Here is a 20,813-nt window from a genome sequence, read left to right as displayed (position 1 = left end):
GCATGGCTAAGTAAATATTTGAAAATTGGATCCAGCATGAGTTAGGCAAACGTCTATTGGTAAGCTTGAAAAAAAGATAAATTTTGAGATTCAGGGGTTGTCAGGCTACCCATTTCTTAGCAATTATGATAAGTACGTTGTAGATCAGGAATGTTCAGATACTCTATCCTGAGAGACCACTTTTCATATTGAACCATGAGCTGTGGACCATGTGCACTTTGCAGAGAATTCTGGAAAATGTTTTAGGGCATGGGAAATTGCCTGTGGGTTGCATATGTCCCTCTGAAGCCATTTTAGGATCCCAGCATCCTTAAAATTTGATTCCTGTTTCACTTCCTGTTTAAAAAGGATTTCTCCTATTTTAGAGCATCTTCTTGAGGCACAGTGCCGCCCTAGACCTCTGACCACTTGATGGAATGCAGCAGAATGTACACAACAATCACTCATGTAGAATGTCACTGTGGAGTACAGTATTGAATACATATTCTGTAGAACATAATTTTGAAAGCGACTAGTATAATCTTGCATAGTTAGTAAATACGATTCCTATTCAGTAAATACAGGCATTTCTGATGTTGTCACAGGAACCTTCTGAAAGTTATTTGTAAGGTGCGGAGACATTCTACTTGCAGTTTTCCAGATGTGTCTTTGATCAAAATAAAAGCAAGGCGTTGGAGTCATGTTGAAATTACAGAAGTATTGCAAACTGCTTACAATTGGAATGAGAAACTATGTTCTTCCAGATGTTTTTGGCATGTAGCTCCCATCATCTCTTATCCTGCATACCAAGTGGTGCAGGATTATAGAAATAGCAGTCCAAAAATATTTGGAGGGTCACAGTTGCCCATTTTTGGCCTAAAAGAAATAAAAGAACTACCAATAATCTTTCAGTGTATCACATCTTCCTGCTTTACCGAATGTGATACTTTCTCGCTTCAACAACTGGCTAGTGGTTACTACATAGGCGACTTATATTTTTCAATGTAAGAAGAAAAATTCATTGAGTTTAGATGCGTAAAAAACAATTGGTGTCCTCAGAAGGGACAAGTCATCAGGATAGCGAATAGGGCTCTTACTAGCCGTTCCCATCAAGCAGGGCAGTAAGAGCCTGAAGATGCCCTAGAAACTATATTCTCCTCTTTTTTTTTTTTTTTTTTTTAATTCTTGAGGCAGGCCTGTGTTGATGCTTTTGGAATAACAGTTGTAAGCACTGGGTCTGGTATCCCCAAAAACCCACCACCTAGCATTTCCCATATAGAAGGCCTTGTGAAAAGTTAGAACTGTCCAAAGCAGCTGATGTGAACTTTGTAGTTATTAACTGCCAGCCTAATCTGGACACAGAGTGAAACTAGAGTAACTGGCCGGAATGTGAGTTCAGTCTCACTTACTAAATGATATGAAATGTTCCTGAAGCACTCACTTGGTGGCTCCCAGTGGTTTTTAGACAGCCTTGTGCAAGTCTCAGCAGTCATGCTGTTTTTTTAAATAGTGATTATTGAAGGTGTACCCAAATTATTAAATTACCTGTAAGAGTAGGAGTGTGCAATGCTTTTGCTGTTTGCCAGGACTTGGGTGAGCATTCAATTACACTTCTGTAGCTGAAATATCTGAAAACTCTGACTGCAACTTGTTAATTTGTATGGAATAACATTGTTTAGTTGGTTTTGTTGCTAGACAATCATGGTTGAGGTTTTATAGTTCCTATTTAGGAATGTTTTTGCAGTGGGATGGGGAAGTGTAGACCCCAAACCTCCTGAAGCTGCCTCCCCCCCAGTTCCCTGAATTCCAGTATTATTTTTTAAAACTTTCAATGCCTGTATATCTCCCCCCCACCCTCATGGTTGAAATCAGCAGAAAATGGCGCCTGAATGCACCAGTGCAGCATGTACAGTGTGAGCTCACAGTTAAAAGTTGGTTTCCATGCTCTGCTCAGTGAAGCAGGCTTTGATACTGCTGAGGGTTAGAAACTTGTCTTTTACCTGAAGCATGACAGTCAAGATCTTTGAGAATTCTTATTTTCTTACTCTGTTTCCACAGGAAGCCAGTGAAGTCTCGAAGCAGAAGTCCTGCTTATTCTAGGCATTCGTCATCTCATAACAAAAAGCAGAGATCTGGGTCCCGCAGTCGCCATTCCAGTATCTCACCTGCTCGGCTGCCTTTGAACTCCAGCCTTGGAGCTGAGTTGAGTAGGAAAAAAAAGGAAAGGGCAGCAGCGGCAGCAGCAGCTGCAGCAAAAGTTGACGGGAAGGAGACAAAGGACTCACCAAGCATGCTGTTTAGGAAAGAAAACAGTTTGGCAGAAGTTAAAGAGCCGGTGGTGGAGGCAAAGAAGGCAAAAAACATTAAGCCTGAGAAGTGCCCTTTTGATGCTGAGAAGACAAATGTCCTACAGCACAATGCAGAGACAAAAACAATGCCTGAGCCCATAAAAACAAAGGTTGTAGAGAACTCTGAGAAGAAACTGCCTGCTGCAGTTAAAGACTCAAAATCAATGGGAACAAAAGATACGAAACTTGTAGCAAAGGAGGAGATTGTGACTCTAAAGGAAACAGAAACAGCTGAGCAAGAGACCCCACCTCCTTTGCTTTCTGTTAAGCCACTACCTCCTCTGCCAGCATCATCACCCCCACCTCAGGCTCCTCCTCCATTGCCCCCTTTACCTCCATCGCCAGTTGTTTCCCCTCCATTGCCTGTCCAGTCATCCACCATTCACACCCCTTCTTCTGTTCCATCCTCTCTGCCTTCATCAGCCCACTCCAGGACATCTCTGACTACTCAGGCTAACTCTCAATCTGCTGTGCAATCCTCCTTAAAGGCACATGTATCTGTGACAAGTGCTGCCCTGCATCTGAAGACATCAACGTTGCCTCCACTTCCTTTCCCACCTATTCTGCCTGGGGAAGATGACTTGGATAGGTAAGTGCATGACAAAAATATCTCTTCCACACAGTATTATCATTTTCATTATTATCATTATATTTACATAAATAAATAAATTCTGCCTTTCTCTCAAAATTGGAACTCAATGTGGATTACAGTTTCAAAGCACAATAGAGCTAAAAACATTAAAAGTGAACATTAAAATGGTGTTGGAACTATTGACAATATAAAAATGAATTAAAAGTACATTTAAAAAGATAAAATACCATTAAAAGGTAAAAAGCAATCAAAACAATTCCATCTAAGACATTATAGCACCATCAGTCCATTCTTTAAAAACTTGCCTTATTAAAAGCCTGTTGGAATAAAAATAGTCTCTGTCTGGTGATAGGGCAGTAGGTAGGGGAATCTTCTGGCCTCCCTAGAAAGGAAGCTCAAGAGTCTAGGGGCAGCCACTGAGAACTCGCTCTCTTGCATCTCCACCAACTGTGCTTCTGTGACTGAGTTAGAACTGAGAGAAAGGCCTCGTCTAATGATCTCAAATAGCCTGGATCTGAGCCTTGGAGGGATTTATAGGTCATAACTAGTATTTTGAATTTTGCCCAGAAACAAAATGGCAGTCAGTGGAGCTGTTGTAACAGGGGAGTAGTATGAATTGTAATATTGTGGACCAGAATTATTCAGAACCTAAGAATATGTTTATTTTGGTGTGCAAGTGAAAAATTTGGTACTTCACATGCTGGGTTGGCAACTAGTTTGGTTTAAACCAAATGACTAAAAAAAAAGCCTCTGAGTTAATTGATTATTCATATAAATATATAGGGAGAGAGAGTCTGGCTATTTGCTATTTTTCAACACTCTTAAAAGAACAATTATAATTTAAGCCAGTGGCCAGAACATCTGAACTGCTTTTTGCTATTTAATTTTCTGATTTAGTCCTATGCCCATATATATATATATATATATATATATAGAGAGAGAGAGAGAGAGAGAGAGAGAGACTCTACCAACTTGAGAATTCCCAAAGTTTTATTGAAAGATGTAAATTATATCAGAGCCTAATAACTTTGGATTGTTAATGTTAGAAAGTATTAAAACATAGTTGGACAAGCATTCTAATACATAGTTTTATTATAGTAAGCAGGTTGTATTTTTTTTCATTAACGGGTTTTAGGGTTTTTTCCAAATGTTGCTGGCTTGTAATCGCCATTGTGTAAACTGCAGAAAGGAAAACAAAAACATGCTAAAATAAATCAGGATATCTATTTTGACCATAGGCATGTAGAAGGTAGGGGTGAACTGTGTGAATAAACTTGAATAAACTGACATCCTAATGGGGTGGAGGAGCCTTTGGTCCTTTGTAGGAGATGAAGGGTGCAGCAACAAACCTCAAAGAGGTCTTAGCATGAAATTTTGGGCAGCTGTTGCTAGTCAAAGTAGCACCAGATACAAGTGAAGAGGATGAGTAATTTGAATCATATAAGCCAGCACTGGATTTCTTGGCCTTGTAGTTGCTCCTTTTGCTTCCCACCAACAAGTACAACTGAATGTGTGTATTGCTTTAACTTGCTTTTTGCCTCATTTCTAGGACAGCTGACATTTCTATAATTGGAAAGCGATTCAGATATACTGGCCCTTGTGCTGCTGGGCTGAATGTTCTCTTTAAAGGACAGTTTATAGCATTTGATTGTCACATTTGGGATCTGGAATTCAAATTTTGGTTCCCTGGCAAGCACCTATCACTACAGTATGCCTTAGTATTGCACTTGAAGCAGGTTAGGTGGGAAATTGGTGTTATCAAATGAGAAATCAAAAACATGCAGTCATTCTGTCGTGCAGGGAGAAGACAGGGAAAGTTTGTGAGTTAGTCCAGTAGTTCAAGCTGCTTATAGTCTTTACATCATTTCCATTCTCAATATATTAATCTTTGTGTTTTCTTCTTCCTTTTTCTTCCCTGTCTAATTTGAGTCTTTGTTAAAATGCTTCTAACGTTCTAGGGAAATTATGTCTTCACATAAATATAGTTGGGCCTAGCATATTTTTTCCTCTGAAGTACATGCACACTGTTGTCATGGTCAGGCATGAAGTATGACTATTAGACCTTTTTTATTTTCCTGTTTGCTCCAAGAAAGCTTATACATGGTGGGGTTGCTGAAACAGATTATGTAATGATATAACATGACTACATATTGTTGCAGTAGTGCTTAGTGTAATTCTGAGTAGGGAAAACTAGGTGAATGCTTTGTCCTGAAAGTGCAGACTTAATTAATATATATATTGGCAGAACTATGGGGCACAGTCTGAGAAAAAACAACCAGATAAAAGGGTGGTAAAAGGATTGGCGTCAAGACATAAAGCATAGCTTAGCACATGTCTAACTGTCATCTCACCTTTAGAATTGTAGAGATAAAACATTGCAAATTAAGTTGCTTACAACTTTGGCCTAAAAAGATGGGCCTTCTACTCACCAGATCAGTTTACAGAATCTAGATTACATTACTCATCAAGTAGAGATCTAGTATACTATGAAAAGAGTGTCTGTAGATAGGTCTAGACAGCTCAGGGGAGCAAGTCAAGTTGCATACTACAGGGAAAGACAAATAAATCTTGTAGCCTCAGCCAGATTGTCTTTTCTGGGAAGGAACTCTTGCTTACCCCAGATATGGTGATTAGTTACACCTGAAGCATTAGCAAGTATACTATTCACCTCTACTTTTTTACTTTTCTGTATATATGCTTCACGCAGGGCTAATTCACAAGTACAGTCCACTCTTCCTTTACGTGGGGGATCCATTCCGGACCCCTCCCCCCGTGTAAAGGGAATTCTGCCTATGCTCAAGCCCCATTTAAATGAATGGGGCTCATACACACAGCGGCACGCGCACACCACAGGCGCGCATGCCATTACCCTTTATGGGGTGTGCCACCCCTTTTCCCAGCGCGGCTTTCAGCGTATGCTTAAAGCCGCGTAAGGCGCACCCACGTATGACGTGGGCGCACTGTATGTGTTCATTTGTTGATGACTGGCAGCTGAATGCATGAACCAACTCCCTGGGAAAACATTGTATTTGAGATGACACGGAAGGACATAATTCTTCTTTGTAGTCTTATATGTGATGCCATTTTTGCTTGTTGTTTTTATGATGGTTCTGCACAGACAAGCCAGCCTATACTTGTCTCTTGGTTTCACTGGTTGGGGAAAAGGCACATCTGTAAGATCAAGGTAACTACAGTATATAAAATTAAAAAAGAAATGTGAACTTACTGAGAAAATTCTGAATTGAAAACTATCATTTACACAACTGTAAATAGTAGTTAGAAAGTCACTCCACTATTTACAAATAGATAGGAGCTTCTTCTGTTAAAAAATTGCCTCCTTTTAGAGTAAACAGAACTCTAGTTTTTGCTATCCAGTGGGAGCAGGAGACATACCCTGGGCAGAAATGACATTCCATTAGAAGGTCTTAGTACACTAGAGCTGTTAAGATGGAAGGTGATGAACTGTTCTCTACAGGTGACTAGCACTGGACTTAACAGGTAATTTAAGGCAAGCTTCCCCATTTTCAGAGTGGGTATTTTGTTTTGGTGTTCAGATCTCCAAGCCACAGTGAGCAGGAATGCTTGGGGTTGTACTCCAAAACATTTGAAGGATACTAAGCTAGGGAAGACAGACCTGTGGAATAGGTTACTGAAACTACAATCCAGACCTCCTGTGGCTTCTGAGTTTTCACTTACACCTGTCTACTCATTTGAGGCCTTTCCCTCTCACAGCTGTGAGAGCTAGCTGCTGCTTTTTGTGATTGCTGTTATTTTAAAAGCTCACAATATTGAGATATCCAGATCTGTGGCAGTTACCATAACTGATTCACTTCTTTTTGTGGTACATACTCCTGGATGAGCTGAGTGGTAGTGGTTCTTCCTTGTCCAAAGTGAAATTATAGCAATCTTCCTAGCTAATAATTGTCATCAGTCTGTGTGAAAGCTTTGAAATGTGAAGATTGGCCAATCTGTAAATATTTCCTGTTTTGTCTGGTCTTTTAGTCCAAAAGAGGTTATTCCTCCCAAACCATTGAAGAAAGAGAAAGAACAGAGACCACGCCATTTGCTCACAGACCTTCCACTCCCTCCAGAGCTTCCTGGTGGAGACCCTTCACCTCCAGAGTCTCCAGAACCAAAGGCAGCCACACCACCTCAGCAACCATCAAGAAAGAGACCAAAGTAAGTGTTGTGCACCTATTTCCTTGCAGCAATTTCAGGATTTATTGTGTATATTTGGCAAGGTTTTGAGCTGTCAGAGACATGATGTTCCATGATATTGATGCTGATAAGGAGGAGGAGGGTTGTTGTTGTTGTTGCAACCCAAGGAGTGGTCTGAAAACACTGTTACAACACTAAGGCTGAACTTAGGCTTTGTCCTCTTGAATGGGTCCATTGTTAAATGGTAGTATTCATGCTTAGAACGTTTGAAATCCCAGATTCAGTCCCTGATCTCATAGTTAAAGCAAGGGTGGGGAAATGTAGCCTGTAGATTGCATAGTGTCTAGGGTTCACATTTGTAGTCTTTGAGACCCCTCTATTTAGTTTTTTCTAGTGATTTTTCACCCCAGGCCCCATCCAAAATGTCCACAAACCATGGCAATTTTTTTAGAGTGATACCTGTGGTAGTTTCTCTGGGGATGGTACTTGCTGAGGCTGTGAAGAGCTTTTTTCTGTTGAAATATTGTTGGACCAGTGGTAGAACTTTGTATAAGTCAGCTTAATATGTTTTCCCATATATTTTATTTTTCCCCAATTCTTGTTTGCCTAGATGTACTTTGCCAGCACACCATGTATCACCGGTTTGAAACGCCATAGAGAAAAAGAGGGCCAACATTTAAAAAAAAGTAAAATTTTTATTACTCAGTCTAAAGACCATTGCAAACAAAGCTTACAATTAGAATTGCAAAATCGACATTTAAACATTATTATTAAAATTAAATTTAAACAAGTACATGTCTGGGCAAAGAGTACATATCTTGCATTTTAAAACAAAATAATCATTGATATTATAACAAAAAGCCTTTTATAAACATATTAACTCAGGATTCCATGTTGATTTACAGAATTTGTATATATGTGATGACTGTTAAACATGGTCGTCTCTATCATGAAATTTAATATATTTATTACATGTACCAAAATGATAGAGACAACCATGCTTAACAGTCATCACATATATACAAATTCAGATTTTACTAAGCATTGGAAACTTACCACTGAGATTTTTCTTCCTGGATAAAAAGAGTATGGTCAATCATTCTTGTGAAAAAACTAAAAACTAGGTGCATCAAAAAATGGAGACAAAATTGCTTCATTTTGATTTCTCTTTATTGTGTATAGAGGATTTGAAACTGAATCATTTGAAACTCCAGAACAGCACTTGAATTTTTGGATTAATCCTTTTTAGCTAATTTACAGCAAGAGAATAGACATATAAACAAAAAACATAAGACCTACTGATAGTAAGTACAGTAGTTACAGAGATCTTGTGATTGAATTGAATCCTGTTAGATTCTTGTTTTTTTCCCTTCTATAGCTGTGTTTTGCTTGATTTCCCTCCCTGCTATTAAGTAAATGTAACTTTGTTAAAAGTAGAATAATTAATAAAAGAATTATCAGATACTGATGATCTATATTTCTTAAAGCTGACATGTGGACAAGAAGCTCTGTTAAGGCTTATTAATCAGTCAAGTTTTGTTCAAACTATTCTTTGGAATTTTTACAGCTCTCGTTTTTCTCTTCCTTATCTCTGTCTTTTCCAGAATCTGTTGTCCTCGTTATGGTGAGAGGAGGCAAACAGAAAGTGACTGGGGAAAGCGCTGTGTGGACAAATTTGATATCATTGGTATTATTGGGGAAGGGACATATGGGCAAGTGTACAAAGCAAAGGACAAAGACACAGGTGGGTGTCAATATGCACTGTTTTAGGTTTCTTCACCTTTAAGTATTCATGTGACACTATACAGCAAGTAGGCTAACAAAAATTTCTGATTATAGTAGGCATATGCTTTCAGGTCTTGTTAACCCTCTCTGCAAAATGCAAACAGTGTTCAAGGTGCAATACAATCCTTAACATCATATATCTTTTGAGAAGAAAAACTATAATGTTTGTATATCACAACTGATCCCTTAAGAATATAGAAGAAGCCTCCTGGATCAGCTGAAAGATCCATCTAGTTCATTGTTCTGTTCATAATAGTTCCCTGTAGACGCTGCTAGATAATTCACAAGAAGGTCATGAAGGAAACAGGCGCTCCTTATTGTTTGTCTGATTTCAGCACTTGAAAATTCCACACACTTTTTTGGACATGATTCTACCAATGCTCTGGAAAAATTCAAAAATTAGAGTTATGATCCTGCAGATTGGCAATTTATAGTACAAAAGAGCAATGTCAGGCTACAGTGACAAAATTACTCTCAGATTTTGGGAAGTGGATTGGGCTAAGAACTGTGCAGTACCTGCTCATATGCTTATGCATAATCATTGTTGTTCTAATCAAATCTGCCATTGTACTGGGGTGGGTGGGATTACGAAGTGGCGAGTCCCTGTTATAATGTATTTTACATGTTTATATGCTGTGTATGTACTCTTGCTGCTATTTAATTTGTTGCTGTTGTTTTGCTTTTATACTGCCTATGGTTTGTTAACTGAAATAAAGGCATTCATTCATTCATTTGAGGTAATTTGAACAAAAATACATGTTTAACTGTGGTAGGGTTTTCAGGGCTCTACTTTTTATATACAGTTGTCTACATTCATACTGGTTTTACTCTCTGTTTACAGGTGAATTGGTGGCTTTGAAAAAAGTGCGTCTGGACAATGAAAAGGAAGGCTTCCCCATCACAGCAATCCGTGAAATCAAGATCCTCCGACAGTTAATACACCGAAGTGTTGTCAACATGAAGGAAATTGTCACAGACAAACAAGATGCATTGGATTTCAAGAAGGACAAAGGTAGCCAACCCCCCCCCCCCCCTCCAAATTATTTGCTCAAATGTAAAATACAAGATTTGAAACCTGCACTTCAGGTCAGGTTGAGAACCTAATAGTTCTAAATTTTTGGTGCTTATAAAAAATTTCAGGTTTTTTCCCCATAACTATATTCTAGTTTTGCTAGGAATGCTAGAATAGTGAAGATTTAGTACAAACGTGAGTTCTTGAAATTTCTTCTACATTCTGAGGATTTTTCTGAGTACATTGTTTTTTGTGTTTGTTTGTTTGTTTGTTTGTTTTTGAGGGGGGAATCCAGTCCATCACTTAGCTTACTATCATAATTAGCATAAGAAAGAGGGAAATGTTGTTCTCATCAGAAAGGAAGTTTAGGTTTATGGACACACTCCAGAATCCAAATATTGTCCAGTTTTTTGGGGGAACAGGAATGCTGTAGTGCTTGGCCATATAGGTTTGTTGATTTTCCTTGATTTCAGAGTGAGTGATAAGCTGTCTGTCAGTTTTTTCCCCCAATACATGAGATGTTTTGGTAGTTAATTGAAAAGATGAAAAAGGGCAGGAGATTACACGTCCTACTTTTTTCTCTGTCAAAGGAATAGAATTGTGATACTCTCAAATTTTCTTACTTAAGCATGATCCATCTTGGAAATGCCTCAAAAGAGCATATGAATCTCAGTGTTGTTATGGTACTGTTGAATTTCTGTCTCTTAAGAATAAGGTCTTCTCATCTTCTTCCAGGTGCCTTTTACCTTGTATTTGAATATATGGACCATGACCTCATGGGACTGCTTGAATCTGGTCTGGTGCATTTCTCAGAGGACCACATTAAGTCTTTCATGAAGCAGTTGATGGAGGGGCTGGACTACTGTCACAAAAAAAACTTTCTCCATCGAGACATTAAGTGCTCCAATATATTATTGAACAACAGGTAACTGCTTGACTTTCTCTTACACTGGGCCTGTTTGAGCTAGGGTTTTATTTGGGAGATGGGGCATACTGTTCTGTACATTAAAGCCCCCAACCTAAATTCTTTCTCTGTCCTTCATCATTTCCTAAGGGCTAAGAGAGTGAATGGGAACCAAATATAGCAGGTTTCCAAGCAAAGGCCAACCCATTCTCCTTCTCTTCTGTAATTTGATATAATTGGTGCTGCCACATGGTAACCAAGAATTCTGTTTTTGAAAATTTAGAGGCTGTGACAGGGGATGTAGAAATTGCTTTTCCACGCATTCTTTCACTTACTTTACTCCTCTCCCCAATCATCAAGGGTATTTCTGTTGTAACTAGAGGAGCAGGAAGAAAGTAGGCAAAGGAAAGTAAGGGGCTGTGCAAACAGCCCTGAAGGGTCAGCTCCTAGTCACCTCTTTTTCAGCCAGATCAGGGCCAAAGCAACCACACGCCACAGCCCTGATCTGGCCTTTCCAGAGTGCGATAAGAAGCCACAAAAAGGAGCTCCTTTTTGTGCCCTGGAAAGGATGCGGTAGCTGTGGCGGCACAGCTATACAGAGTTCCTTCAGCACTACATCATGCAGACACAGAGCCAGAGGAGCACTGCGCGCCATGTTGTGGAACACGTGGCGTCACAGTGCCCTGGGGTGGAGCCAGGGCGTGCGTCGTGTGGACTCTATGCCCCAACTCCACCCCCAGGCTGGCCCAAAGTGCTGGTCTGCACAAGGCTTAAGAAAGGAACCAGTGCTGGGACAGGCAGGAAAAACAATGGTTGCACTCATACTGCTGTTTCAGAACTTTAAGATATGGATGGACTCTCCAGTTAAAAATTGGAGACAGGGATTGTGCAGCAAGAAGTTGACTTTATAGAGATTGATATTTCAGAAAGTCAGATGCTTATTTGAACTCACTGTTTTCTGTTCTGGGAAGAGACTGCTCCATGTTCTAACTTCTGCCTTTAAATATATCCTACCTGTGTTTAAAGGTTTGCTTGCTTTTAAACCTTGGGAACTTGTCTTGTGAAAATGTGAGTGCCTATAACATGTTCATTTTAGTAGTTCTTTGTGTGCCTATATGTAGTTCACTGTGAACCTTAGTAAAAGTCCACCACTGTTTCGTTTTACAGTGGGCAGATCAAGCTGGCAGATTTTGGACTAGCCCGGCTCTACAGTTCAGAAGAAAGGTAAGATGTTTGAGAGGGGGTAAGTGTAGCTGTAGAGGCTTCAAGTGTAGTCCAGTAAAATGGTATTCTATAGAGATCTCACTAAATTCAGGTTCAAAAAGACACAAATGTTCTCTTACATGTTTCCTGTTTATGTCAATGGACCTCATGTAGGAAACGATCCCACTGGCTTCATGTTCTTGTGTGTGTGTGGATCTTAGACTTGGACCTGTATTTACAATCCCATTTCAGTTTGGGCTTTTTATGAATCCTCCAGCAAATTATTCTCAGCCTTAGGTTCTTCTCTGAGAATTATGAGTGCTTTTATTTAAAATAAAGAAGTAGCTCACAATTCTTACTGTTATCGAAGCTTGGAAGCTTTCTGCCTGATCCCCTGGTGTAGAACAGAGGCTGCTGGTGGTGATGAGGGAAAGGGACTCTGCACTTGATCAAAAGCATTTATTTCTACTTCAAACATGCTTAAACTGAGTCTTTGACAGTACAAAAATGTTTTCTGGAGGTGTGCCCAGGTTACTGTAGTTCTGGTTCATATGCTGATCTTCTTTCTGGTATTTGAGGATAATTGAGATCAGGACTGTAAGTAGCTTGGCACACTTAAAAATACTGTATGAATTATCAAAAATAAGTGATGGAATCTTCAGTGGAAAGCTAGGTTATATGTGAACTTGATATCCAAAGGCCATGTTCTTCACTTTCAGTAAATTGTACTTAGGGCTGGTCCTGATAGCTTTATCAGCAGGATGAACACTGGTGTTACTGTTACTTCAAATGGTTAGACAGGTGCTGGTCTTTTTTCTAAGTCAAGGCATTGGGAGAAAAAGCCTGGAAAGATTTTGGAGCCCCAAAAAACTGCTAATATTGGATATGTTCACAATATTTCCTATTTCTGAATGTTGCTGTAGCACCACACATTCAAATGCTTTAAAAAAACCTCTTCTAAATGTCAGACCTAGTAATGCTCCTACAATGACAAGGTCCAAATGATCCATTAAATTATCATTATCCTTCCCACGCTCGAAGAAAGGTATGGGCCACGTTGTCACTATAGGAAAATCACCCCTCTATCAAGGATGGGGAATGCTTCTTCTTGTATGTTTTCATTCATTCATTGAATTTATAAACCATTTCTTATTAAAGATTTTACCACAATATACAATAGTTTAAAATAAACCTTCCAGATTTTTTGAGCTTCAGCTCCACCTTGCCCACCCAATATAGTCAGGGGTAAGGAACTATAAGAATTGTAGTCCAAAACACTGGGACGGCCAAAGGTTCTCTAGGTCATGGTATGTGTGAAGGAGACTTACCTGAGTCCAAGATGGCAGCTTCATGTGTATCTCAACATCTAATTGACTGCACCATTCTGACTCCTGTACATATGCTCTGATTTGCTACAGTAATCTCTGAACTGTAAGTTCCAGTCTAACATCATTTTTCTTTTTCTTAGCCGTCCATACACCAATAAAGTAATTACATTGTGGTATCGACCACCTGAGTTACTGCTAGGAGAGGAGCGTTATACGCCAGCCATTGATGTCTGGAGCTGTGGGTGAGCCAGTGACTTCTTTTCTTTCTGCCTTCTGACACAAGATTGTGGCTAATAGGATCCTGACTGAATAATTAAAAACAGTCAAGATGTATTATGATTACTGAAGTGGCTATTGCATTTGATGTGTAATAGATAATCATAGCATAGTCCAGAATCCACAGTTTGCATTGTGACAAAGGCCAGAAGTGTGTGTCAGTTTCTATTTATATAAAGTGCTTGTAGACTTTAATTTTTATTACTTGACGTATTCTGTTGCTCCTTTTAAAATTGTGATATCAGGCCTTTGTTGCAGAATGATTTTGCTGATTTACTTCTCTTCCTTGGTGCATTGAGAATGAGGGAGTTAAATTCAGTGCTGTGATTTTCATCTTCCCTCCTAGATAGGTGTGGAAAATTGAGAGAACTCAACTAGTAGAAACAGTTCACTTCTGTTCATTAGGAATTTGTTTATAGTGGTTCTGTTCCCTAGGAATCATGAATGTCTGACAGATGTAATATTCTACAAACTAGCTAGAGAATACTGCTCCTTGGAGTGGATGGCATTATGGACTGTTTTGCATGCAGCTTTGGATGGACATCTCCTTGTGCCATGTTTCCTGGAGTTTTCATGAACCTCTGAGGCAGCCAAGACTCCCTGCCCTCCTCCCCCATTTGTTCATATATCTATTTCTTCTGTCTATTTAAATGCTATATTTTCCTGTTTTCCTCCCAGCTGTATCCTTGGGGAACTATTTACAAAGAAGCCTATTTTTCAAGCGAATCTTGAGTTGTCACAGCTTGAATTAATCAGGTAAAACATGTGCTGTAGAAGGGAGTGTGTGGGAAGTAGTTTGTGTTTTTTGCCTTGGCAGTGCTACCAGTTGTTTTTTTCTAGAACTGCCAGAGGTATGCCTAGGTTTCCAAGTATCATTTTGTCTATAGATAAAATCTTTTTATAAGCAAATACTGGATTGGTAATTGATCATGTGATAAACATGTATACACAAAGGTGCAATTCTGTTGTCAGTAAGAGAAAAATATCTGCCATAAATATAATGTTGTTGTGCTAGTGTGTCTTCAAGCAATTTCTGACTTACTGTGACCTTAAAGTAAACCTATCACAGGATTTTCTTGGCAAAATTTCTTCAGAGGAGTTTTGCCCTTGCCTTCCTTTGAGGCTGAGAGAATGTGACTTGCCTAAGCTCACTCAATAGGTTTCCATAGCCAAGGAGAAATTTGAACCCTGTTGTCCAGAATCCTAGTCCAACATCCAAACCAGTATGCCTTGCCAGCTCTTACTATTTCTTCTTTGCTTTTATAGTGAAGTAAGGCCAAAATAAAAGTCCCTAACACTGCCACCTACTGATGGCTAAAGAACAAAACAAAAAGGTTCAATTTTCTTAAGTTGTAAGAAGTCCAGAGTGCCAATAGTGATTTGAGTATTGCACTAGAACACTAAAGAGCAGGATCCAATTCCCAGCTCGGCCATGAAACCCACTGGATGATTTTGGGCAAGACGTATATCCTCAGTCTCAGGGGAAGGAAAAGCATACCTACTTCGAACAAACCTTGCCGAGAAAACTCCATGATAGGTTCACCTCAGCGTTGCTTTGAGTCGAAAATGACTTGAAAACACACAACAACAGAAATATGAAGCCCACTAAATTAAAAAACTTGCAAAAAGTCCCAAATGGCAGACAGTATTAGATTTTCACCACATTTGGACCCCCTGACCCATCCAGGGGTTAAGCCATGTTACAACGTTTTTACAAAGTGTATTTTTTTATTGCCCAAAAATGCCCTCTGGGGTTGGCAGCATTTTCACCATGTTTCAGGCCCACATTGGATCAAAACAGGAAGTATGCAGAAAGTGACTTCTGCTCATGTCCTGTTGTTAAAAATGGCCCAGGGAGCCCCCAGAATGTAGTGAAAATGCACTCTTGTTCCCTACTGGGCATTTGGGGAGAAAATAAGTTTTTTTTGTATTTGTTTTCTGGGACTGGGTGTGGCAAGAATAAGGTCCTCCAAGGTCTCCTCGATGGCTAATGCAACCCCCTGACCTTCTACAGTTGCCCATTCTTGATATAGATTATATTACATATGCCCCCCTCAATATAGTCATTCTAAGGTCAAGGCCTTCACATCCAGAGCACTGAAGTGCGAAGAGTCTAGCTCGCTAATATGCACATCTGTTGAAGGAGCAATCCCCAACCAGCCATAGGAAATAGAAACAAGTTTCCTAAAAAAACATTATTAATAATATTGTCCAACAATTTCATAACTTGGAGTACATGGGGAGTGTGTGTGCACACATGGGTGTGCCTTCAAGTCACCTGTTGACTTATGACATCCCCATGAATTTGAGAGGGTTTTCTTAGGCAAGGAATACTCAGTGGTGGATGTGCCAGTACCTTCTGAAGTACAGTACCTGGTATTTGTTGGCAGCAATACAGTGTTGAAATGGCTCAGTCACCAAGTTCCCAATAACCATCATATAAAATACATAACAAGCCCTCCTGAAAACACACAGTTTATCATGTAACATAAAATCCAGAAAACTGTGCTGTAAATTATATGGCCATTCTTCAAACTTACCCTAAAAAGAAGGAAGAGAAATAAAAATATTTTGTTCCATGACCACATTTCAATTTATTTTAATAAATATCTGTCCATCCTTACTTAGGAGGCCCTGTTTCAACTATTCATATTGCTGAATATCAAGGAGAGGGATGTGCATGCATGCAAAAATGACAGTTGTCATGCCATTTGGCCCTCACCAAAGTTGGAAGTGACCAAACAGCAGCTGGTATCTTCAGGCTCGGGGTGGCTGGATCATTGAAGCTTAGGAAATGTGTTTTTTTCACTTCTTTCAGTTCGTATTTTTACATTTGTAAAACAGAGATCCAGTAAATTCTGGGAGATACATTCACAGTGGTATAGTTTAAATAAATGATTGTATTTATACTTCTTCTCTTTCCTGGTCTTGCAGTCGTCTTTGTGGGAGTCCCTGTCCAGCAGTGTGGCCAGATGTCATCAAATTACCCTACTTCAACACCATGAAACCGAAGAAGCAATACCGAAGGCGCCTACGAGAGGAATTTGCTTTGTAAGTTTGTTTTGAACTTTTTGTTGAGGAAATACAGTCGACCCTCTGTTGGTGTGGGGGATCTGTTCTGCCCCCCCCAGCAAAAATTGAGTTTCGCATATATTCAAGCCCCATTATTTCCCCCTCCGTTCATTACTCGCACATAAGCAAGGGACGCGGTTCCCAAAACCGTGAGAATGGAGGGAAGACTAATATGGTATTACTATAAACTCCCACATTGGTTACAACGCCACAAAGCACAGGATAGGGCCACAATTTGTTGCCCCTATCAGCGATTCCTGGTCCAGATGGGATAGTGCTTTTTCATTGGTGACTCCAAGTCTATGAAATTCCCTTCCCAGAACAGTTTGGCTGTCTGCTTTTTCATCTTTTTCAGGAAACAGGTTAAGATAGTGTAAGGATAAAACAGGATAAGCCCTTTTTTGAGAGGGCTGGGTGATGTTGCTGTTTGGATCTATCTGTTTCTGTTTGTTTCAGGATAGCAAATCTGTTTTGGTCTAGGGGCTACATCACTTTGTGGTTAGCCTGCAAGTGACACTATGTCGTTGTTGGTGGGGTAGGATAAAAGCTAAACTGGTTTGGAAAAATAAACGTCGGTTGAAAGCAAACTGCACCATGGGTTAGCTATTGGTTGCAGTATTAGGGAGGTTAACCCCTCCCTCGCTCAGTGTTTTCTCCATATTGCTGCTGCCAAACAGCCACTTATTTTGAAATAATTGGTTCCAATGGAAAACCTTTTAGTCCAGTTGTTACTGTGAAGAGTAGGGGGCAAGATAGGGAAAAATAGGCTAGTATGGAAGCTCAGTGTTCTGGAGGTTCTCTACTTCCTGGTTTGTTTATTTAGGTTCCCCTGGGTACTCTTTTATCTTGGGCGGGGAGATTGGCTGTCTTTAATTTTTTATAGTTCCAGTTTGTCTGACATTAGTAGTAATGTTTACTGTTTTTGTAGAGGCAGATGGGATGGTGCCTATTCTGGACTCCACACATATTTTCTGACCTTGCTAGTCAAGCTAAAAATGGAGTCTGCCAGATCTGCTCCTTCAAGGACCTTCCTTGGTGAGAAATGGCCAGTGAAACCTCCAGTAGTATCTCCTGTGGAAAAGGCACTGGGGAGCATGCCACTGTGGGCTTGGAGGCTTGCTACATCAGTAGTAAAGTTGCCTTTGATTTGCTCTCAGAGTACAGATAGCCCTCTATATCCATGGATTTTTTATCTATGGTTTCAAACATCCATGGTTTGAAAATATTCAAATACATAAATTCCAAAAGGCAAACCTTGATATTGCTATTTTATATAAGGGACACCATTTTACTATGCCATTGTATTTAATGGGCTTTAAGCATCCACAGATTTTGGTATCCACCAGTGAGGGAGGGAGAGCTGGAACCAAAGCCCAGTAGATACCAAGGGCCTGCTGTATATGGCACTTTACAGGATGCTAGAGGGGAGATCTTTTTCCTAAGAAGGTTGGAACATAAAACTTAATAACCAGAGGTGGTTTGGTGGCTTACGTGGCTAGAGAGACAGGAAGTTATTCTGGTGCTTTAAGTTCAATTCCTGCATGACTCTTCTTTAAGGAAGCATGATTTTTTAAAGAATGTAAAATTGAATACATTAGAGAAACAATGGAGGAAAGTGTGGCAGGTGGAGACAGGAGAAGCTTGGAAGATGTATGCAGTTGTTTAGGTTGTGCATGCTAAGGCGAATTAGCAGGCACAGGGATAGCCTCTATAACCTCACAACCTTACCCTGATGATTTCTCTAGCCTGACTTTTTAACCAAGCCTTTTCTGAAGTATCTATTCCTTCTAATACATAGAGCTTGGTGGTTCTATATCTGTCCATTTGCCAGTAAGACACCAATCAGAGACTAGGTAGTGGTTTCTAAATACTTAGGGAACATGACTATCCAGTAATATGTTTGATTTGAGTTTTTTTTTAAAAAAAAAGATTGGTTATAAATCCAAAATGGCCCAACAAAAACCTGTGAGTTTTTTTGAGTAGAAATTTGTCTTTTGATGGGTAGGAAAGGATAATTTTTTGGGGGGGAGGGATTTGCCAGATTGATTCTAGAACAATTTATAGTAAGAACTAAGTATCTACCATATATACTCAATTATAAGGTGATCTCATGTATATGTTGAGGGCAGGTATGGGGACCAAAATTATGGATTTTGATATGACCCATGGATAAGTCTAGGGTAAAACATAGGGACATGTAACAAAATATCTAAAAGATAAAGCAAAGAAAAATAATGGCAAGGAACCTATAAAATTCTAGCAGGCACTACTGTTTGTGCTCATACTAAAGGCTGGTTGAATAAGATAATAGTAGGGGGTCAGTGATTCCAGGACAGATTACGTTATTAGCTTTAACCAGCTAATGGTTCATTCTCATATGTATAAAGTTAAAGTACAGTACTTACATTGACCCGTGGATAAGTCGACTCAGGTTTTTGTGGTCAGTTATTTGACTAAACTTTCTAGACTTAAACATGAGTATATACAGTAATTAACAATTTGTTAATGTCTAATTAACAATTTGTAAGCTGCTCTGAGAGCCTTTTCGCTGAAGAGTGGGGTATAAATACTCTAAATAAATCAAAATAAATAAATCTTGGAGGTAGGGAATTTGGGTTAGGATGAAGAATGGTGTGAGTGCACCTCCATCTCAATCCAGGGATGTTTCAAGAGGAAGAAAAGAATAAATAGCTTTTTTTCCCTCCTTGTTCCCATATTTTTGAAAATTCCTCTGTTCTCCTGTACATAGTAACAAAGCAGAATTTGGAAACGTTTCTTCATTGGTATTGTAGTGTCAAAGTAACATTTCTAGGTTTGTAACAAAATTATTTGTAGTCACTGCTACAGTGCCTACAGACAGATGCAACTTTAGTGCTAACAAATATGCCAACAAATATGGAACACAAAGCGGTGGCCAACAGGCTGGAAACGCTCAATATATATACCAGTCCACTGCAGCAACTATAGGACAATAGCACTAAACTCACATGCATGCAAAATAATGCTCAAAATTCTGCAGCATAGACTCCAACAATACATGGGGCGGGAAATTACAGAGGTGCAAGCAGGATTCAGAAAAGGAAGGGGTAATGGGGACCACATTGCAAACATATGATGGCTAATGGAGAACACCAAAGAATTTAAAAAAAATAATCAGCCTGTGTTTCATAGACTACAGCAAAGCATTTGATCGTATAGATGAAAAACTATAGAATGCACTCAAAGACACGGGGGTGCCACTACATCTGATAGTCCTGATGAAGAATCTGTACCAAGGACAAGAGGCCACTGTCAGAACAGAATTCGGAAAGATAGAATGGTTCCCAGTAGGCAAAGGGGTCAGGGAAGGCTGCATCCTATCACCCTACTTGTTTAATTTATATGCTGAAAACCTCATAAGGAAAGCAGAATTAGAAACAGAAAAAGGAGGAATTATAAGACAGGTCTGATGCTGAACATAAAACAAAAAAACGACCACAGAAGAAATACACAAATTCAATCTAGACAACAAGGAAATTGAAATAGTTAAAAAATTCCCATATTTGGGATCAAACATTGACCGGAATGGAGACTGCAGTCAAAATTAAGACTAGGAATGGGAAGGGTATATATGAAAGAACTGGAAAGATACTCAAGAGCAAAGACATACAACTGAGCACTGAAGTCAGAATCGTTTAGGCCATTGTATTCCCAATTAGCATGTATGGATGTGAGAGCTGGACAGTGAAGAAAGCAGACAGAAAGAAAGCTCAGTTGAAATGTGGTGCTGGAGATGATTCACTGAGATGGGGGTTGGCATTGCTTTCCTCTGAGGCTGAGAGACTGTGACTTGCTCAAGGTCACTCTGGATTCTCATATCAAAGCAGGAATTTGAACCCTGGTCTCCTAGCATCCTAGTCCAACATTCAAACCATTGGCAGTGACGCTACTCGGGGGGATGCAGCTTGCACCGAGTGACACCCCAGAAGAGGGATGACACTTAGTTGGGCTCCCCCAGCTTGCTGTGGTGGTGCAGGCCTCCTCATGAGGAGACCATCACCACTATGGCAAAAGAGAGGGCTGGGTTGCCCTCTTCTGGCTTTGTTGTGGCGGTGGGGGCCTCCTCATGAGGATACCGTCGCTACCATAATAAAAGACAGGACCAAGTTCCCCTTTC

At 39.7% G+C, this 20,813-nt stretch overlaps 1 protein-coding gene across 14 annotated transcripts in view; it reads left to right on the top strand.

Moving 5' to 3' along the window:
- The window catches only part of CDK12 (cyclin dependent kinase 12), a 151,032-nt gene that overhangs the window by 6,510 nt on the left and 123,709 nt on the right, over positions 1 to 20,813 (top strand). For all 14 annotated transcript variants that reach the window (XR_016281883.1, XR_016281882.1, XR_016281886.1 and 11 more), the window contains exons 2-10: positions 2,038 to 2,916; positions 6,922 to 7,098; positions 8,682 to 8,821; positions 9,704 to 9,874; positions 10,610 to 10,799; positions 11,946 to 12,002; positions 13,450 to 13,551; positions 14,264 to 14,341; positions 16,520 to 16,636. Coding sequence is in view for 9 of the 14 variants with exons in the window: in XM_089531924.1 (XP_089388050.1) it covers positions 2,038 to 2,916; positions 6,922 to 7,098; positions 8,682 to 8,821; positions 9,704 to 9,874; positions 10,610 to 10,799; positions 11,946 to 12,002; positions 13,450 to 13,551; positions 14,264 to 14,341; positions 16,520 to 16,636 (1,911 nt within the window). In the remaining 5 variants the exon portion in view is untranslated. The remainder of the gene's footprint in view (positions 1 to 2,037; positions 2,917 to 6,921; positions 7,099 to 8,681; positions 8,822 to 9,703; positions 9,875 to 10,609; positions 10,800 to 11,945; positions 12,003 to 13,449; positions 13,552 to 14,263; positions 14,342 to 16,519; positions 16,637 to 20,813) is intronic.

This window comes from Sceloporus occidentalis, unplaced genomic scaffold (assembly GCF_023333645.1).
Source record: "Sceloporus occidentalis isolate IW3139 unplaced genomic scaffold, rSceOcc1.0.p SCAF_7, whole genome shotgun sequence".
NCBI lineage: Eukaryota > Metazoa > Chordata > Lepidosauria > Squamata > Phrynosomatidae > Sceloporus > Sceloporus occidentalis.
The sequence above is the reverse complement of the archived record's forward strand: the minus strand, read 5'-3'. Positions and strand labels throughout refer to the sequence as shown.